The sequence below is a fragment of the Carcharhinus amblyrhynchos genome, chromosome 9 (genome assembly GCF_965287045.1).
Source record: "Carcharhinus amblyrhynchos chromosome 9, sCarAmb.v2.hapA, whole genome shotgun sequence".
Classification (NCBI taxonomy): Eukaryota; Metazoa; Chordata; class Chondrichthyes; order Carcharhiniformes; family Carcharhinidae; genus Carcharhinus; species Carcharhinus amblyrhynchos.
This window is the reverse complement of record NC_137332.1, coordinates 95,722,909-95,742,597: the sequence shown is the minus strand read 5'-3', so window position 1 is coordinate 95,742,597 and position 19,689 is coordinate 95,722,909. Positions and strand designations below refer to the sequence as shown.

Sequence of the window (19,689 nt, the reverse complement as noted above, 5' to 3'; positions counted from 1 at the left end):
GCTCGGAGACCCCACCTCCAGTCTTGGCATTCTCCCACAGGAGGAAACACCCTCTCAGCACCTACCCTGTCAAAGACCCTGAGAATCCGATATGTCTCAATAAGGTTGCCTCTCTTTCTGCTCAACTCCAATGAGTACAGGCCCAATCTACTCAACATCTCAAAAGAAAATCCCTTCATACCTGGGATCAACCTGGTGAACTTTCTCTGGACTGCTTCCAATGCCAGTATATTTTCCCTTTGATAAGGGGACTAAAATTGTTCACAGTTTTCCAGATTTAGTCTAACTGGTGCCTTGTGTAGTTTTAGCAGGCTTTCCCTACTTTTATATTCCATTCTCTTTGAAATAAAAGCACCATTCCCTCCTCACCTTTCCCTGCTAGCTCCATAGGACACCTCAAAGGTAGTGAGGAGATGCAGCTTGGAGACCCCACCCCCAGTCTTGACATGTTCCTGGTGGTTATGGGCCCTCTTATCCTATGGGGATAAAGGAGGGATTGAAAATCTGATAGCTGTGAGGACACAGGGTGTAGGGGGTGGGGGTGATAGGGTGGGGTTTATCGGGGCTGTGCCTCGGCAGTCTGTGGTTGTGACTGGGGGGGTGGGGACAGAGGGATTGGAGGAATATCCTTGGAGGCCGGGTGCTGGGAGGCTGCAGAGTGTCAGGCGGGTGGCTCGACATTGCAGGTACGACAGACGGGACCGATATCAGGATGGGATGGACACTGACCCTTCCTGCCTGACAACCGCTTACACAGCCTCCCAGACCATATTACTGGCCCATTCGGGGTGGTGTTCAGGGGGTGGCTGTGATGGTGATTGGGAGGAGGGGATGGTGATTGCGGGGGGTGGTTATCGGGGAGAGAGGGTGTGGTGACTGGGAGGAGGAGGAGGAGGGGATGGTCATTGGGAGGTAGGGGTAGTGAACGGGGGGGGATGGTGATCGGGGAGTGGGTAGTAATTAAGAGGGAGGGTGGTGATCGGGGCTAGGGTTTGGTGATTGGGGGAGAGGGTGGTGATCGGGGGAGGGGGTGGTGATCGGGGAAGGGGATGGTGATCGGGGGAGGGGGTGGTGATCGGGGAAGGGGGTGGTGATCGGGGGAGGGGGTGGTGATCGGGGAAGGGGATGGTGATCGGGGGAGGGGGTGGTGATCGGGGAAGGGGGTGGTGATCGGGGAAGGGGGTGGTGATCGGGGAAGGGGATGGTGATCGGGGGAGGGGGTGGTGATCGGGGGAGGGGGGTGGTGATCGGGGGAGGGGGGTGGTGATCGGGGGAGGGGGGTGGTGATCGGGGGAAGGGGTGGCGATCGGGGGAGGGGATGGTGATCGGGGGAGGGGGTGGTGATCGGGGAAGGGGGTGGTGATCGGGGGAGGGGGTGGTGATCGGGGGAGGGGGTGGTGATCGGGGAAGGGGGTGGTGATCGGGGAAGGGGGTGGTGATCGGGGGAGGGGGTGGTGATCGGGGAAGGGGATGGTGATCGGGAGTAGGGGGTGGTGATCGGGGGAGGGGGTGGTGATCGGGAGTAGGGGATTGTATATGGGGGGCTCTGTCGGGGGGGTGATTGGGGACGTGGGGAGAGGGGATGGTGAAGGCCAGTGAGATTGTTCTGATGATCAGATGGTGTTCATTGGCCAATCCCTTTAACTGTTTCTTTTACAGACACGAACACACTCACGGTGATGCGAACTGTTGTCTCTGGGACAGAAGATTTTCCTGAGATCACGAGCACTGCAATGGTCAATGGTGTCCAAACAGGGTATTATGACAGTAATATCCGTCGCTGCATTCCCAGGCAGAGGTTCATGGCTGAAAATATCGACTCTGAATTCTGGGATTATATCACAGAACTGGTGAACTCACACTCAGACATGGCAAAGGAGAATCTGAATACAGTCCTGAAGATGACAAACCAGACATCCGGTAAGATCAGGCAGAGAGAATCCGCGTGTCAATGTACAACCTTACAGTAAACTCAGTCCCCCAGCACTGACCCCTGGGACACTGAACTCAGTCCCCCAGCACTGACCCCTGGGACACTGAACTCAGTCCCCCAGCACTGACCCCTGGGACACTGAACTCAGTCCCTCAGCACTGACCCCTGGGACACTGAACTCAGTCCCCCAGCACTGACCCCTGGGACACTGAACTCAGTCCCCCAGCACTGACCCCTGGGACACTGAACTCAGTCCCCCAGCACTGACCCCGGGACACTGAACTCAGTCCCCCAGCACTGACCCCTGGGACACTGAACTCAGTTGCCCAGCACTGACTCCTGGGACACTGAACTCAGTCCATCTCCCAGCACTGACCCCTGGGACACTGAACTCGGTCCCTCAGCACTGACCCCTGGGACACTGAACTCAGTCCCCCAGCACTGACCCTGGGTCACTGGACTCAGTCCCCCAGCACTGACCCCTGGGACACTGAACTCAGTCCCCCAGCACTGACCCCTGGGACACTGAACTCAGTTGCCCAGCACTGACTCCTGGGACACTGAACTCAGTCCATCTCCAAGCACTTGACCCCTGGGACACTGAACTCAGTCCCCCAGCACTGACCCCTGGGACACTGAACTCCATCCCCCAGCACTGACCCCTGGGACACTGAACTCAGTCCCCCAACACTGACCCCTGGTACACTGAACTCAGTCCCCCAGCACTGACCCCTGGGACACTGAACTCAGTCCCCCAGCACTGACCCCTGGGACACTGAACTCAGTCCCCCAGCACTGACCCCTGGGTCACTGAACTCAGTCCCCCAGCACTGACCCCTGGGACACTGAACTCAGTCCCCCAGCACTGACCCCTGGGTCACTGAACTCAGTCCCCCAGCACTGACCCCTGGGACACTGAACTCAGTCCCCCAGCACTGACCCCTGGGACACTGAACTCAGTCCCCCAGCACTGACCCCTGGGTCACTGAACTCAGTCCCCCAGCACTGACCCCTGGGACACTGAACTCAGTCCCCCAGCACTGACCCCTGGGTCACTGAACTCAGTCCCCCAGCACTGACCCCTGGGTCACTGAACTCCGTCCCCCAGCACTGACCCCTGGGTCACTGAACTCAGTCCCCCAGCACTGACCCCTGGAACACTGAACTCAGTCCCCCAGCACTGACCCCTGGGTCACTGGACTCAGTCCCCCAGCACTGACCCCTGGGACACTGAACTCAGTCACCCAGCACTGACCCCTGGGACACTGAACTCAGTTGCCTAGCACTGACTCCTGGGACACTGAACTCAGTCCAACTCCCAGCACTGACCCCTGGGACACTGAACTCGGTCCCTCAGCACTGACCCCTGGGACACTGAACTCCGTCCCCCAGCACTGACCCCTGGGACACTGAACTCAGTCCCCCAGCACTGACCCCTGAGACACTGGACTCAGTCCCCCAGCACTGACCCCTGGGACACTGAACTCAGTCCCCCAGCACTGACCCCGGGACACTGAACTCAGTCCCCCAGCACTGACCCCTGGGACACTGAACTCAGTCCCCCAGCACTGACCCCTGGGACACTGAAGTCCGTCCCCCAGCACTGACCCCTGGGACACGGAACTCGGTCCCTCAGCACTGACCCCTGGGACACTGAACTCAGTCACCCAGCACTGACCCCTGGGACACTGAACTCCATCCCCCAGCACTGACCCCTGGGACACTGAACTCAGTCCCCCAGCACTGACCCCTGGGACACTGAACTCAGTCCCCCAACACTGACCCCTGGGAGACTGAACTCAGTCCCCCAGCACTGACCCCTGGGACACTGAACTCAGTCCCCCAGCACTGACCCCTGGGTCGCTGAATCAGTCCCCCAGCACTGACCCCTGGGTCACTGGACTCAGTCCCCCAGCACTGACCCCTGGGACACTGAACTCAGTCCCCCAGCACTGACCCCTGGGACACTGAACTCAGTCCATCTCCCAGCACTGACCCCTGGGACACTGAACTCGGTCCCTCAGCACTGACCCCTGGGACACTGAACTCAGTTGCCCAGCACTGACTCCTGGGACACTGAACTCAGTCCATCTCCCAGCACTGACCCCTGGGACACTGAACTCGGTCCCTCAGCACTGACCCCTGGGACACTGAACTCCGTCCCCCAGCACTGACCCCTGGGACACTGAACTCAGTCCCCCAGCACTGACCCCTGAGACACTGGACTCAGTCCCCCAGCACTGACCCCTGGGACACTGAACTCAGTCCCCCAGCACTGACCCCTGGGACACTGAACTCACTCCCCCAGCACTGACCCCTGGGACACTGAACTCAGTCCCCCAGCACTGACCCCTGGGACACTGAACTCAGTCCCCCAGCACTGACCCCTGGGACACTGAAGTCCGTCCCCCAGCACTGACCCCTGGGACACTGAACTCGGTCCCTCAGCACTGACCCCTGGGACACTGAACTCAGTCCCCCAGCACTGACCCCTGAGACACTGGACTCAGTCCCCCAGCACTGACCCCTGGGACACTGAACTCAGTCCCCCAGCACTGTAATCCCCTCCAGTTTCACAAACTCTGTGAGATCTCTGTGTTCCTCTCATTCTGACATCTCCAGTATCAGGGATTCGAATCTCCCCCACACTGGGGACTGTGCCTTCAGTAACCTCAGTCCTTCACTCTGTAATCCCCTCCCTACACCTCTCTGCAGCCTCTCTTTAAAACACTCCTTTAACCCTGGAATTTGGAGACAGTTTTTGTGCACTGAGCTGTGTGTGTCTCTGGGTCAATCTTTGTTTTATAAAGCTGTCCTTGGGGAACATAGAACATAGAACACTACAGCACAAACAGGCCCTTCGGCCCACAAGTTGCGCCGATCACATCATCACCTACCAACCTACAGACCTATCTATAACCCTCAATCTCATTAAACCCCATATACTCATCCAGAAGTCTTTTAAAAGACCCCAGCGAGTTCGCCTCCACCACCACTGACGGCAGCCGATTCCATTCACTCACCACCCTCTGAGTGAAAAACTTACCCCTAACATCACTTCTGAACCTCCCTCCCCGCACCTTAAATCTGTGTCCTCTCGTAGCGACCATTTCAAACCGGGGAAATAGCCTCTGAGAGTCCACCCTATCTATTCCTCTCAACATTTTGTAAACTTCTATCAGGTCGCCTCTCAACCTTCGTCTCTCCAGGGAAAAGAGTCCCAGCTCCCTCAACCTAACTTCATAAGGCATGCCTCCCAGTCCAGGCAACATCCTTGTAAATCTCCTCTGCACCCTTTCAATAGCTTCTACATCCTTCCTATAGTGAGGCGACCAGAACTGCGCACAATACTCCAAATGAGGCCTGACAAGGGTCTTATAAAGTTCCAGCATTACCTCCCGACTCCTAAACTCACTCCCTCGATTAATGAAGGCCAGTACACCATACGCCTTCTTAACCACCTCCTCCACCTGCGAGGCCGATTTAAGAGTCCTGTGGACCCGGACCCCAAGATCCTTCTGCTCCTCAACACTACTCAGACTTCTGCCCTTGATAGTGTACTCGTTCATCCCGTTGGTTCTGCCAAAATGGACGACTATACATTTATCCGCATTGAAGTCCATCTGCCACTTCTCCGCCCAGTCCTGCATCCTATCTATGTCCCGCTGCAACTTTTGCCATCCTTCCAGATCATCCACAACACCACCGACCTTCGTGTCATCAGCAAACTTACTTACCCATCCCTCCACTTCCTCATCCAGGTCATTTATGAAAATGACAAACAACAAGGGTCCTAGAACAGATCCTTGAGGCACTCCGCTGGGAGGTTTCACTTTGTGAAAGGCACTGGGTAAAGATTAGATTTTTTCAGCCTGAATCTGAACCTGTCTGAGTTTGATCTTCCTGGTAACTAGTGACAGGCTGGCTGTTTATCTCTTTCATTGGTGAATTTTCTGAGACAAACCAATCAGACATCCTCTGGTTCTGCAAGAAGGAAATGCTCGATACAGACGGGAAAATGGAGTTTGGATAAGGTTTTGGGTTTTTATTTCATGTTTTCCCCCAGTTTATAAAGTTGTTTCATCCTCAGAGTGTTTAATTCCCAGTCACTGATTGGAATCGGGACAGTGGATTCCCAGAATGTTGCTGATCCTTTTCTCCATCTCCCTGTGTTTTTCCTGGGTCTCTCCCGGTAAGTACAGAATTCCCTCTTCCATTCTCACTCTCTCTCTCTCCGGGGTGAATTTGAATCTTTTGGTGAGAGTTTGAAATGGGTGATATTTGCTGAGACATTATTATGTATCTGTCAGATATAAATGTGAGATAACATCATGACTGACAAGGGAGTGAAAGTGTCCAGGGAGATAGAGAGGAAAGTAGAGTTCAGATCACAATCACATCACCACAGAATGGCAGAGCAGATTCGAGGGGCCGAATGGCCTACTCCTGCTCCATGTTTGTATGTTCAAAACACCCAGATCAGAGAAGCTTGGAGCAATGAAAGTGGAAAGGTCCAGAAACAGAGGGAAGAATGGAGGAACAGAAAGATTAAATTGCGATAAAGGACATGGGGAAAATGTGCAGGTAATATAAAGGTTCGTTCGTCAGGTGAATGGAGAGTTCTCCACTCAGAACTCTGCAATCACCTGACGAAGGAACAGCTTTCCAAAAGCTAGTGACGTTTACTATCAAATAAACCCGTTGGACTTTAATCTGGTGTTGTGAGATTTCTTACTGTGTTTACCCCAGTCGAACACCGGCATCTCCACATCATATTTTTCCTGCACAGAGTGCTGTCTGACTGAGAGAAGTGCTTTGGGAGTTGGATGAACACAGGGAGTAGGTGAAACAGGCAGCAGAGGCTACAAACGAGAGTGCAGATTGGGAAATATATTTTCTTTTTGCTCTTGGCATTGTAGTTGTTGGACACTACTGTAGTGTTTCTGTGTAATTTCTGTGGTTTATAGTTTGAAAATGTTATACTCGGTAGTAACAAGGAGCAGGAAAGAAAGAAAATTGTATATATCTGAAACAAAACATCTTTCAAAAGTTTAATTGAAAGGGGTAAGACATGACAGGAGAGCTCCAAGCAGTGGTTTACTCCTCTTGCTCCATGTGACAGTCTGGGGACAGTTCCAGTCTCCTGGGTCAGCATGTGTACAGGAAGTGTCTCCAGCTACAGCTCCTGGAAGCTCGAGTTTCAGAACTGGAGCGGCGGCTGGAGACACTGTGGAGCATCCACGAGTCAGAGAGTATTGTGGATAGCATGTATAGAGAGTTGGTCACACCGCAGGCTCAGACTCCACAGGCAGGAAGAGAATGGCATGAGAGACAGGCAGGTAGTGCAGGAATCTCCAGTGACCATTCCCCTGCAAAACAGATATACCGCTTTGGATACTGTTGGGGGGAATGATCTCTCGAGGGAAAGCAGCAGCAGGTAAACTTTTACACCTAGGTTGGTTCTGTTGCAAAGGGGAAGGGTTAAAAGTGTGTCAGTGGAATAGTTATAGGGGATTCAATTGTAAGGAGAATAGACAGGCGTTTCTGTGGCTGCAGACAAGACTCCAGGATAGTATGTTGCCTCCCTGGTGTTAGGGTCAAGGATGTCTCGTAGCACCTGCAGGACATTGTGAAGGGGGAGGGTGAACAGCCCATGGTTATATTACATGTTGGTACAAGCGACATAGGTTAAAAAAGGGATAAGGTCCTGAAAGCAGAATATAGGGAGCGAGGAAAAAAGATAAGAAATTGGATCTTAAAGGTAGTGATTTCAGGATTACTAGCGGTGCCACGCGTTAGTCAGAGTAGAAATGAGAAGAGATATCAGATAAATACGTGGCTGAAGAGATGGTATCAGGGAAAGGGTTTCATATTCCTGGGGCATTGGGACCGGTTCTGGGGGAGGTGGGACCTGTACAAATTGGATGGGTTACACCTGGACAGGACTGGGACTGATGTCCGAGGGGGAGTGTTTGCCCGAGCGGTTGGGGAGGGTTTAAACTAATAATGCCAAGGGGATGGGAACCTATGTAAGGAGTTCGAGAAGGAGGGAGCAAGGAGAAAAGAAGAAGGGGAGAAGGTTCCAACTACGTCAAAAATCAGGAGAAAAATTAAAAGGAAGGAGAACGGAGGAGATGTTATTAATGGAAGTGTTAGAATTCAAAAAGAAGGTACAAAAACTAGCGTAAGGCCGCTTTATCTGAATACTAGCAGCATTTGAACCAAGGTAAATGAGTTGACACCACAAATCATTGTGAACGAGTATGATTTGGTGGCCATTACAGAGACAGAGTTGCAGGATGGTCACGGCTGGGAGTTGAACATCCAGGGGTATCAAACTGTTCAGAGGGACAGACAGGAAGGTAACGGAGGTTAGTGTAACTCTGATATTTAAGGATGATATCACGGCAGTAGTGAAAGATGTTCTCGGTTCTATGGAAAAAAGGTTGAATCCATTTGGGTGGAAATTAGTAATAGTAAGGAGAAAAATCACTGACTGGTGTAGACCAGCAAATAATAACATCATGGTGGGGTGAGAAATAAACAAAGAAATAACTGATGCATGTAAAAATGGTATAGCAATTATCATGGGGGATTTTAATCTACATATCAATTGGTCAAACCAGGTCAGTCAAGGCAGCCTTGAGAAGGAGTTCATAGAATGTTTCCCTGACAGCTTCCTTGAACAGTATGTAATGGAACCGATAAGGGAGCAAGTTCTCCTAGATGTGGTCCTGTGAAATGAGTCGGGAATAATTAATGATCTTGTAGTTGGGGATCTTCTCGGAAGAAGCGATCACAGTATGGTTGAATTTAAAATATAGATGGAGCGTGAGGAGGACTTTCAAAGCGATCTTTCACAGTGCTCAGCAAAAGTATATACCAGTGATAAGGAAGGACTGTAGAAAAAGAGATAATCAGCCATGGATATCTAAGGAGATAAAGGACAGTATCAAATTGAAAGAAAATGCATACAAAGTGGCAAAAATTAATGGGAACCTAGAGGATTGAGAAATCTTTAAAGGTCAGCAGAAAGCCATGAGAAAAGCTAAAGAAAGGTAAGATGGAGAATGAGAGTAAACTAGCTCAGAATATTAAAAACAGAGAGCAAAAGTTTCTACAAATATAAAAACGAAAAAGAGTGGCGAAAGTAAACATGAGTCCTTTCGAGGGCGAGAAGGGAGATGTAATAACTGGAAATGAGAAAATGGCTGAGGCATAGAGCAGATATTTTGTGTGGGTCTTCACAGTGGAAGACACAAATAACACGCCAAAAATTGATGACAGGAAGGCTGTGGCAGGTGAGAACCGAGAAACTATCATTAACACGAAAGAGATGGTGTTGGGCAAGTTAATGGGGCTAAAAGTAGACAAGTCTCCTGATCCTGATGGAATGCATCCCAGGGTACTAAAAGAGATGGCAAGAGAAATAGCAAGTGCACTAGTCGTAATTTACCAAAATTCACTGGACTCTGGGATGGAACAGCAAATGTGACGCCATTGTTCAAAAAGGGAGTAGACAAAAGGCAGGTAACTATCAGCCGGTAAGCTTAACTTCCGTAGGACGAAAAATGCTTGATCTTGCTTGAATCTATCATCAAGGAAGAAATAGCAAGACATCTGGATATAAATGGTCCCACTGGTGAGACACAGCATGGGTTCATGAAGAGCAGGTCATGTTTGACTAATTTGGTGGAATTCTTTGAGAACATTACATGTGCAGTGGACAATGGGGAACTCGTGGATGTGATGATCTGCATTTCCAGAAGGCATTTGATAAGGTGCCGCACCAAAGACTGCTACGCCAGATAAAGGTGCACGGTGTTACGGGTATTAGCATGGATAGAGGATTGCTTAACTAACAGAAAGCAAAGAGTGGGGGTAAATGGGTGTTTTTCTGGTGATCAGTGTCTAGTAGTGTGCCTCAGGGATCAGTGTTGCGACTGCAATTGTTTACAATTCACATAGATGATTTGGATGATTTGACACTAAGATGGGTGGAAGAGCAAAGTGTGCAGAGGATGCTGAAAGTCTGCAAAGGGATATAGATAATCTAAGTGAGTGGGCAAGGGTCTGGCAGATGGAGGACAATGTTGGTAAATGTGAGGTCAGCCATTTTGGTGGAATAACAGCAAAATGGACTGTTATTTAGATGGTAAAAAATTGCAACATGCTGTTGTACAGAGGGACCTGGGTGTCCTTGTGCAGGAATCTCAAGTTGGTTTGCAGGGAATTAAAAAGGTAAATGGAATTTTGTCTTTCATTGCTGGAGGGATGGAGGTTAAAAATGGGGAGATTGCATTGCAGCTGTATAAGGTGCTGGTGAGGCCACATCTGGAGTACGGTGTATAGTTTTGGTCTCCTTACTTGAGAAAGGATATACTGGCACTGGAAGGGGGTACAGAGGAGATTCACTAGGTTGATTCCAGATTTGAGAGGGTTGGCTTATGAGGAGAGACTGAGTAGACTGGGGCTCTACTCGCTGGAGTTCAGAAGAATGAGGGGAGATCAGAGAGAAACATATAAGATTATGAAGGGAATAGATAAGATAGAAGCAGGGAAGTTGTTTCCACTGGCAGGTGAAACTAGAACTAGGAGGCGTAACCTCAAAATAAGGGGAAGCAGATTTAGGATTGAGTTGAGGAGGAACTTCTTCACACAAAGGGTTGTGAATCTGTGGAATTCCCTGCCCAGTGAAGCAGTTGAGACTACCTCATTGAATGTTTTTAAGACAATGATAGATAAATTTTTGAACAGGAAAGGAATTAAGGGTTATGGTGAGCGGGCGGGTAAGTGGAGCTGAGTCCACAAGAAGATTGGCCATGATCTCATTGAATGGCGGAACAGGCCTGAGGGACCAGATGGCCAACTCCTGCTCCTGGTTCTCATGTTCTCAACAAATTAAAATCCGTACTTTGATTTGGGAGCAGTGATGTTAGATTGCAAAGTTACCGATGTATTTTGAGAAAAGGTGTGAGAGAGAAAGCAGATACAGAAAGACTTCACAACACCAGGATGCACCAAAGCTCTTTCCAGCCAATGAAATACCTTTTCTAGTCTCCTCACTGTTATGGTACAGGAAACTCTGATTAGACAATCTACATGAATGATGTTGCCTCAGGAATCAGTATTGATCCAGTTTATGATCATCCTGCTCTGTCCCGGGATCTATTACATTAATCTGTGAGGAAAGTTCTCCCTCAGGACTGATCCTCTGACAGTGCAGCATTCTGTCAGTAATACACTGTGTGTGCAGCCCAGTCTCTGGAATGGGAGCTTCAATCCGGAACATTCTGAGTCAGAGGTGAGAGTGTTTCCAGGCAGCTACAGCTGGGAGTGAAATTTAAATCGGAATATTCCTGCCTGGTGATTCCTAGACTTTTCCAAACTGAGGGTATACTCGTGACCATGTATAAAGGGGGATTAAAAAGCTCTGTGAAGTTCAGTGGAGATCCTGCTCTGGATTATCCATCTCCCTCATAGAATCATAGAATCCCTACAGTGTAGAGGGAGGCCATTCAGCTCATCAAGTCTACACTGATCACAGTCCACACAGGCCCTATCCCCATAACCCCATGCATTTACCCTGGTGAGTACCCCTGACACTAAAGGGCAATTTACCATGGCCATTCACTAACCCGCACATTTCGGTCTGTGGGAGGAAACCGGAGCACCCGGAGGAAACCCACACACACCCGAGGAGAACATGCAAATTCCACACAGACAGTGACCCAAGCCGGGAATTGAACCTGGGTCCTTGATACTGTGATCTTTCCACCCTGCTGCACTGGTTGGTTGGTGTATCAGGGGAGGGAAATAGGCCGCGAGCCAAACAATCGAATTTGCGCCTGGTGTCAGGTGGTTCGGGATTCTCCCAGGCCATTTTTTCCAGCGGGATGTCAATTTCCATGCATTTGAATAGGTTTACATATCATTAGAGTTTGGCCCGGCCCTTTTCCCCCTCCCGTACCTTCCCCTCCTCTCCAGCGTGACGTCACTCCAGCATGAATCACAGATAGTTTATAAAAGTCTGGGCCTGGGGCAGCAATAGTGAAGGAGGGTGAGGAGGTAATTCCCATTGAGCGGCAGCCCCCGGAGTTCAGGGGGAGGGGGCACCGGATACTCAGGTGCTGGGATGGGGTGGGGGGCTTTTTGATTTGTCCATGGGATGTGGGTGTCAGTGGCTGGGCCAGCATTTATTACCCATTCCTCAGAGCATTTAAGACTCAACCACATTGCTGTGGGTCTGGAGTCACATGTAGGCCAGACCAGGTAAAGATGGGAGATTTTCTTTCCTAAAGGACATTAGTGAACAAGATGGGTATTTGTGACAATAGATTGCAGTTTCATGGTCACCAATAGATTTTTAATTCCAGACTTCTATTGAATTCAAATTTCACCATCACCATGGTGGGATTCAAATCCAGGTACCCAGAGTATTCCCCTGGGTCTCGGGATTAATCCAGCAGCAATGCCACTACACCAGCACCTCCCCTGGGGGGACCAGTGCTGGGAGTCACCACTTGCAGCAGGTTCATGGTGCACACATTGCCCCTGGCTACACAGAGACCCCCGAAGGGTGTCACATGATGTTCATCACCAACCCACAAATATTAACCTGTTTGTTTTACTGTCTGTCTGCTGGACAGACACTGCGGCTGACACCAGACCTTGTATCCCAGGCCCCACTAACAGTAACAGACAGCAGCTCTGTCAGCTGCTGCTCCAAGCACGGGAGCTGTGCAGTTGTTAACACGGCTCTTCACACTGCCTGGACTCTGCACTGCTGCCTGCGATGGGAACCCATCCTGTGATAGTCACGAGGCTGCCCCTCCCCCCGTCTGTCTGTAATACCTGGAAGGCACTGCGGTGATAGCACTCATACCCAAGCTTCAAGGGTCCGCAATGGGTAGCTTGGCAAACCCACTCCTGTGCCCTCTCTGCGTGCCGTGGCCAGGATGTCAACGGTAGGCAACCCATTTAGATGACACATGGCACTGTGTTGAGTTGCCAGCGCCCAGACCCATGGGGATGCTGGTTACTGGGAGGGGGTGGGGGGGCCTGGGGTGGATAACTGTACTAAATATTTCTATCTCCCTGTCACTGTACAACTTGACCCCCCACCCCGCAGCGCAGTGCAGATATGGATTTTGGATTGGCAGCGATAGAAATGGCCATCATTGTAGTGGCCACTGAGGAGGGAGGAGGAGGGAAATGTCCAACCACTCAAGGCCAAACAGAGCCAGAAGCCACAGCAGGAGGGCAGGGGGCTGCCGGTCAGCGCCAGGACATGGCAGCACATCCTGCCACAGGGGAGGGGGGCAGGGGAAGGAGGAGGTGGAGGCTCAGGGCGTACAGGAGTTGTAGATGTTTTGCAGGGATGATGGGAGCCACACGATGCTGCTGGCTCTGTCTAAGTAAGGAGACAGTGTGGCACCTGTTTCAGCTCCTCAGACCTGGTAACTCGAGGCACAGGAGGACACCCACTCCCGGTGGCAGTGATGGTCACGGTGCCCTCAACTTCTACACCACCAGGTCCTTCCAGGAATCCAGCCAATTACATCCACTTCAACATGGGCCAGACCCAACAGGAAGCCCGGACTGCAGCTTCACCACCATCACTGCACTGCCCCATGTGCAGAGGGCTGTAGATGGCATTCACGTTATCCAGTGGATCCCACATGATCAGGGACTGCGCTTCATCAATAGGAAGGGGTTCCACTTCCTGAATGTGCAGATTGTCCGTGACCACAGGCTGAATATCATGCACTGTGTGTACAACATCCAGGGAGTGTGCACAACAGCTACATACTCCGGAGTTCGGACATCCCCGGACTCTTTCAGGACCAGTTCAGGCTGCCGGGATGGCTGGAGGGGGACAAGGGTCCAAATGGCATCAGACCAGGGTGATGGGAGTGGGCTGGGCATGCCAGTGAGTCCTTGGTCCAGGCAGGAGGGTGGTGATGACTCATTCTGTGGCACACTGTGATGCTGCCCTGGTGCCACACAAGTCTGAATCCTACCAAGAACAAAGAACAACACAGCACGGGAAACAGGCCCTTCGGCCCAACGAGCCCGCGCCGTCATTTGAACATTGTGCCTTTCCTCCTCCACCCTTGACCCATGTCTATGCTTACGGCACCCACAGTGAAACCAGATTGAGGGAAGAATACTTTTGGGACAATTTGTTACACCAATCAGCCTAACAGCACATCTTTGGGGTGTGGGAGGAAACCAGAGCACCCGGAGAAAACCCACGCAAGCACAGGGAGAATGCACAAACTCCCACAGACACCGGCCCAAATCCATGTATCTGCACAGCAATCAGTGATAGTCACTGAGCTGTCATGGTGCCCATCAGCTGGTCCAGTTTAAGCGTACACAAACGACGTGAAGTACTAAGCTACTCTCGAAACATCCAAGAGCAACCCAGGCACGACCCACCGTGTGCATGCCCCTCGTTAGACAACAAGGTGGACCAACGCACTTGTGAAGAAAAAGAGAAAAACATCAACAACATGTAACAGTTGATTTCCAGGAACGTCCCGAGTCTCTGACCCTTACTTAAAACAGTCTCCTATTTCTCTCCATCCCTATTTCGCTCATGTGTCTATCTAAGTAAACCTTAAACAAGTCCAGTGTGCCTGCCTCCACCACCTTACTTGGCAGTGCATTCCATACCCCCACAACCTTCTGTGTGAAAAACCTCCCTCTAGCATCCAAATTATACTTCTCCCCCCTCACCCTAAGCTCGTGGCCCCTCGTGATATTTGTCTCCAATCTAGGAAAAAGCCTGCCACTGTCTACTCTATCTATACCCTTCATAATCTTATATACCTCTATTAGATCCCCCGTCAATCTTCCTCTTTCTAAGGAAAACAGCCCCAATTTACCCAATCTTTCCTCATACCCCAGTCCTTCCATACCAGGCAGCATCCTGGTAAACCTCCTCTGCAGTCTCTCCAGGGTCTCCACGTCCTTCCGGTAGTAAGGTGACCAGAACTGGACGCAGTACTCCAAATGCAGTCTAACCAACATTCTGTACAACTGCAGCATTAGACACCAGCTCTTGTACTCTATACCCCTTGCTATAAAGGCTAGCATACCATAAGCTTCCTTCACAACCTTCTCCACCTGTGTTGCCACCTTCAAAGACTTGTGCACTTGCACCCCCAGGTCCCCCTGCATTTCTATACTCTTAATAGGTCTACCCTTTATCATATAACTCCCCTCTATTCCTTCCAAAATGTATCACCTCGCATTTATCAGGATTAAATTCCATCTGCCATTTATCTGCCCAAAATACCAGCCTATCTATATCCTGTTGCCTGACACTCCTCCTCACTGTCCGCCAATCCTGCCATCTTTGTGTCGTCTGCAAACTTGCTGATCACCTACTACCTGCCCTCTCTGTCTACACTGGCACCTGGACACACGTATAAGTGTGGGTCTCGCACATAAACATGCAGGCAATGGGCTGTGTGGGGTTAAGGGGGGAACAGAACCCTGTGGGGCGTGGATGTTGCCACAGGGTGCGGTGGGTGTTGGAGATACCAGGGCAGGCGGTCTGTGCCTACTGGCCGAAGGGCCTCTGTCACACAGCATGACGTTCTGTGCCTCTTTGTGTGCGGTCAGGATACGGTCATCCCTGTAGGGCAGGAATCACAGAAAGATTAGTCACAGCTGGGGGTGCAGTAATATTTCTCGGTGAAACTAACAGTGCAAATAGCATGAAGGGATGATATTTAATGGTGTGATATAACAGGTGTATGTCATTCTAAACAGTATCTCGTGTCCTTTTTCCGACTAGTGCAAACCTTAACTTCTGCCCTCCTGATGATACTGGAACTTCTGAATTTTACGTGGCCTTTTACTGCACGTGGGTGACCCCCCAGGATGCACATTGGATGGGGAGGCACCCTACTGCGTTCCACACCCCGGGGCCTGTGATCCCCTTGGTGGGAGACCCCTGGGGGGCTGTGACCTACAGGTCTCTGGCTGACTTGCGGATGACACTGGTGTAACCGTGCCACCCTGTTCATCCCGCTGGCCGTGAGATGCTGCGGTGTCAGGAAAGGGTGGGAGGGGGTGGAACCAGAAGGTTTAGGGATGTCTGGTGTCTCCTGGCTGGAAGGTCCCAGCATGGGCTCCAAGCCTTCCTCCTCCCTCAGGGTGCCCATATGTACCGGGGATACTCCATGGGACAGTGGGCCAGCCTCAGCATCACCTGGCTCTGTCAGTCCTGGAATCCCAACTACATCTGCCCCATGCTGTGCAAGCCCTCAGCGATGCCCCCTGAGACTGGATCAAGTTTGAGGATCGCAGTCATGGCCGTGTCTCCAGGATGGTCTGCATCCTGTCAGCCATGGTGACCAATCCTTGCCCCAGGCTTTCCACTGTGGACGTGACCCTTGCAGTGTTAGCCTGAGTGCCACACTGTACCGGTACCACCTCCTGTGACAGAAATCTGTTCGACTCCTCCAAAAGCCTCACAGTTGATGCAGTGTTGCTGACAGCCCCTCCACCATTGCTGCTGATGTATCTCCAGCAGTTTCGGGATGACTGATCCCAGAGGCCTAGCACTTGGCTTGGGGCCAGATGCATCCTGAGCCCCAGAAGAACCCCATGTGCCCGAACCCTCGATGTTCCTGCCTTCACCCGATGTAGATCAAAGGCTGTGTGGTGCCCACCAGTAAGTGACCCAGAAGCCTCAGCACGAACTTGTCCCACTGAGGTGATCGTGTCTGCTCTGAGGCATTGTGTGGTGGAAGCTGGTGTCGATTGACAAATGCTAAGCTTGGTTATTTCCTCAGGGCTTTCCTCCGAGGTTTTCTTCCAGCTGCCGTTCTGCATCTTAGGAGGAGTGGAGTGGGGGGGGTTTAATGCATCTGGATCATTTCCTGTAACAGATGACAAAAGGTTCAGAGCAAGAGAATAAAGAACAAAGAAAATTACAGCACAGGAACAGGCCCTTCGGCCCTCCAAGCCTGCACCGACCATGCTTCCCGACTAAACTAAAACCCCCTCCCCTTCCGGGACCATATCCCTCTATTTCTATCCTCTTCATGTATTTGTCATGATGCCCGTTAAAAGTTACTACCGTATCTGCTTCCACTACCTCCCCCGGCAATGGGTTCCAGGTACCCACTGCTCTCTGTGTAAAAATATCTGCCTCGTACATCTCCTTTAAACATTGCCCCTTGCATCTTAAACCTGTGCCCTCTAGTAATTGACTCTTCCACCCTGGGAAAAAGCTCCTGACTGTCCACTCTGTCCATTCATCTCATAATCTTGTAGACTTCTATCAGGTCTCCCCTCAACCTTTGTGATTCCAGTGAGAACAAACCAAGTTTCTCCAACCTCTGATAGCTAATGGTCTCCATACCAGGCAACATCCTGGTAAATCTTTTCTGTTCCATCTCCTAAGCTTCCACATCCTTCTGGTTGTGTGGCGACCAGAATTGAACACTGTATTCCAAGTGCGGCCTAACTAAGGTTCTATAAAGCATCAACATGACTTGCAAATTTTTAAACTCAATGCCCCGTCCGATGAAGGCAACCATGTCATTTGCCTTCCTGACCACCTTCTCTACTTATATTGCCACTTTCAGTGAGTGACCTGTGTACCTGTACATCCAGATCCCTTTGCCTACCACTACTCTTAAGGGTTCTGCCATTTACTGTATATTTCCTATCCATATTAGACCTTCCAAAATGCAATACCTCTCATCTGTCTGGATTAAACTCCAAATGCCTTTTCTCCGTGCAATTCTCCAACTGATCTATATCCTGCTGTATCCTCTGATGGCCCTCATCGCTATCCTCAAAACCACCAACATTTGTGTCATCTGCAAACTTTCTAATCGAATCAGTTACATTTTCCTCCAAATCATTTATATATATTACAAACAGCAAATGTCCCAGCTCGGATCCCTGAGGAACAGCACTTGTCACAGCCCTCCATTCAGAAACGCACCCTTCCACTGCTACTCTCGGTCTTCTTTGAGCCAGTTTTGTATCCACCTTGCCAGCTCACCTCTGATCCCATGCAAGTTCACCTTCTGCACCAGTCTGCCATGAGAGACCTTGTCAAAGGCCTGACTGAAGTCCATATAGACAACATCCACTGCCCTACCCTCATCAATCATCTTCGACACTTCCTCGAAAAACTCGATCAAGTTAGTGAGACATGACCTCCCCTTCACAAAACCATGTTGCCTCTCACTAATACGTCCACTTATTTCCAAGCAGGAATAAATCCTGTCTCGAAGAATCCTCTCCAATAATTTCCCTCCACTGATGATCCAGCCTATAGTTACCTGGATTATTCTTGCTCCCCTTCCTAAACAAAGGAACAACATTGGCTACTCTCCAATCCTTTGGGATCTCCCCTGTAGTCAGTGAGGATACAAAGATTTCTCTCAAGGCCCCAGCCATTTCCTCCTTGCCTAACTCAGCATCCTGGGGTATATCCCATCAGGCCCTGGGGACATGTCTACCATAATACCTCTCAAGAACCCAATAGCTCCTCCTTTTTGATCTCAGCATGACTCAAACTATCTACACATCCTTTCCCAGACTCATCATCCCTGAAGTCATTCTCTTTGTTGAACACTGATAGAAAGTATTCATTAATATCTCATCCAATTCCCCTGGATCCCCACATAGATTCCATCCCTTGTCCTTAAGTGGGCCAACCCTTTCCATGGCGACCCTCTTGCTCTTTACATACATATAAAAAGCCTTGGGATTTTCCTTAATCCTGCCGGCCAGTGCTTTACGTGACCCCTTTTAGCTGTCCTTATTCCTTGCTTGAGTTTCTTTCTAATTTTTAAAGTAGAAAAGGACAAGTCTCTGGGCAGTTTGCCACTTACCTGGAATGAGTCATGTGAACTCAGGTTTTGGGAATGCTCACTTCCATGGTGAACTCTGACCTGACCGTCAGTGACCATTCCCTCTTCACCCTTCCCTGCTAGCCCCATAGCGCTTCTCAGAGGTATTGAGGAGATGCAGCTTGGAGACCCCACCTCCAGTCTTGGCATTCTCCCACAGGGGGAAACACCCTCTCAGCACCTACCCTGTCAAAGACCCTGAGAATCCGATATGTCTCGATAAGGTCGCCTCTCTTTCTGCTGAACTCCAATGAGTACAGGCCCAATCTACTCAACATCTCCTCATAAGAAAATCCCTTTATACCCGGGATCAACCTGGTGAACTTTCTCTGGACTGCTTCCAATGCCAGTATATTTTCCCTTTGATAAGGGGACTAAAATTGTTCACAGTTTTCCAGATGTGGTCTAACTGGTGCCTTGTATAGTTTTAGCAAGGTTTCCCTACTTTTATATTCCATTCTCTTGGAAATAAAAGCACCATTCCCTCCTCACCTTTCCCTGCTAGCTCCATAGGACACCTCAAAGGTAGTGAGGAGATGCAGCTTGGAGACCCCACCCCCAGTCTTGACATGCTCCTGGTGGTTACGGGCCCTCTTACCCTATGGAGATAAAGGAGGGATTGAAAATCTGATGGCTGTGAGGACACAGGGTGTAGGGGGTGGGGGTGATAGGGTGGGGTTTATCGGGGCTGTGCCTCGGCAGTCTGTGGTTGTGACTGGGGCGGGGGCAGAGGGATTGGAGGAATATCCTTGGAGGCCGGGTGCTGGGAGGCTGCAGAGTGTCAGGCGGGTGGCTCGACATTGCAGGTACGACAGACGGGACCGATATCAGGATGGGATGGACACTGACCCTTCCTGCCTGACA

General features: G+C 50.6%; 1 protein-coding gene across 1 annotated transcript in view; it reads left to right on the top strand.

Annotated features, from left to right (window-relative positions):
- The window catches only part of LOC145348106 (class I histocompatibility antigen, F10 alpha chain-like), a 40,288-nt gene that overhangs the window by 8,449 nt on the left and 12,150 nt on the right, over positions 1–19,689 (top strand). Inside the window, exon 2 of the mRNA XM_080196252.1 lies at positions 1,660–1,920. Within this exon, the coding sequence (XP_080052378.1) occupies positions 1,660–1,920 (261 nt within the window). The remainder of the gene's footprint in view (positions 1–1,659; positions 1,921–19,689) is intronic.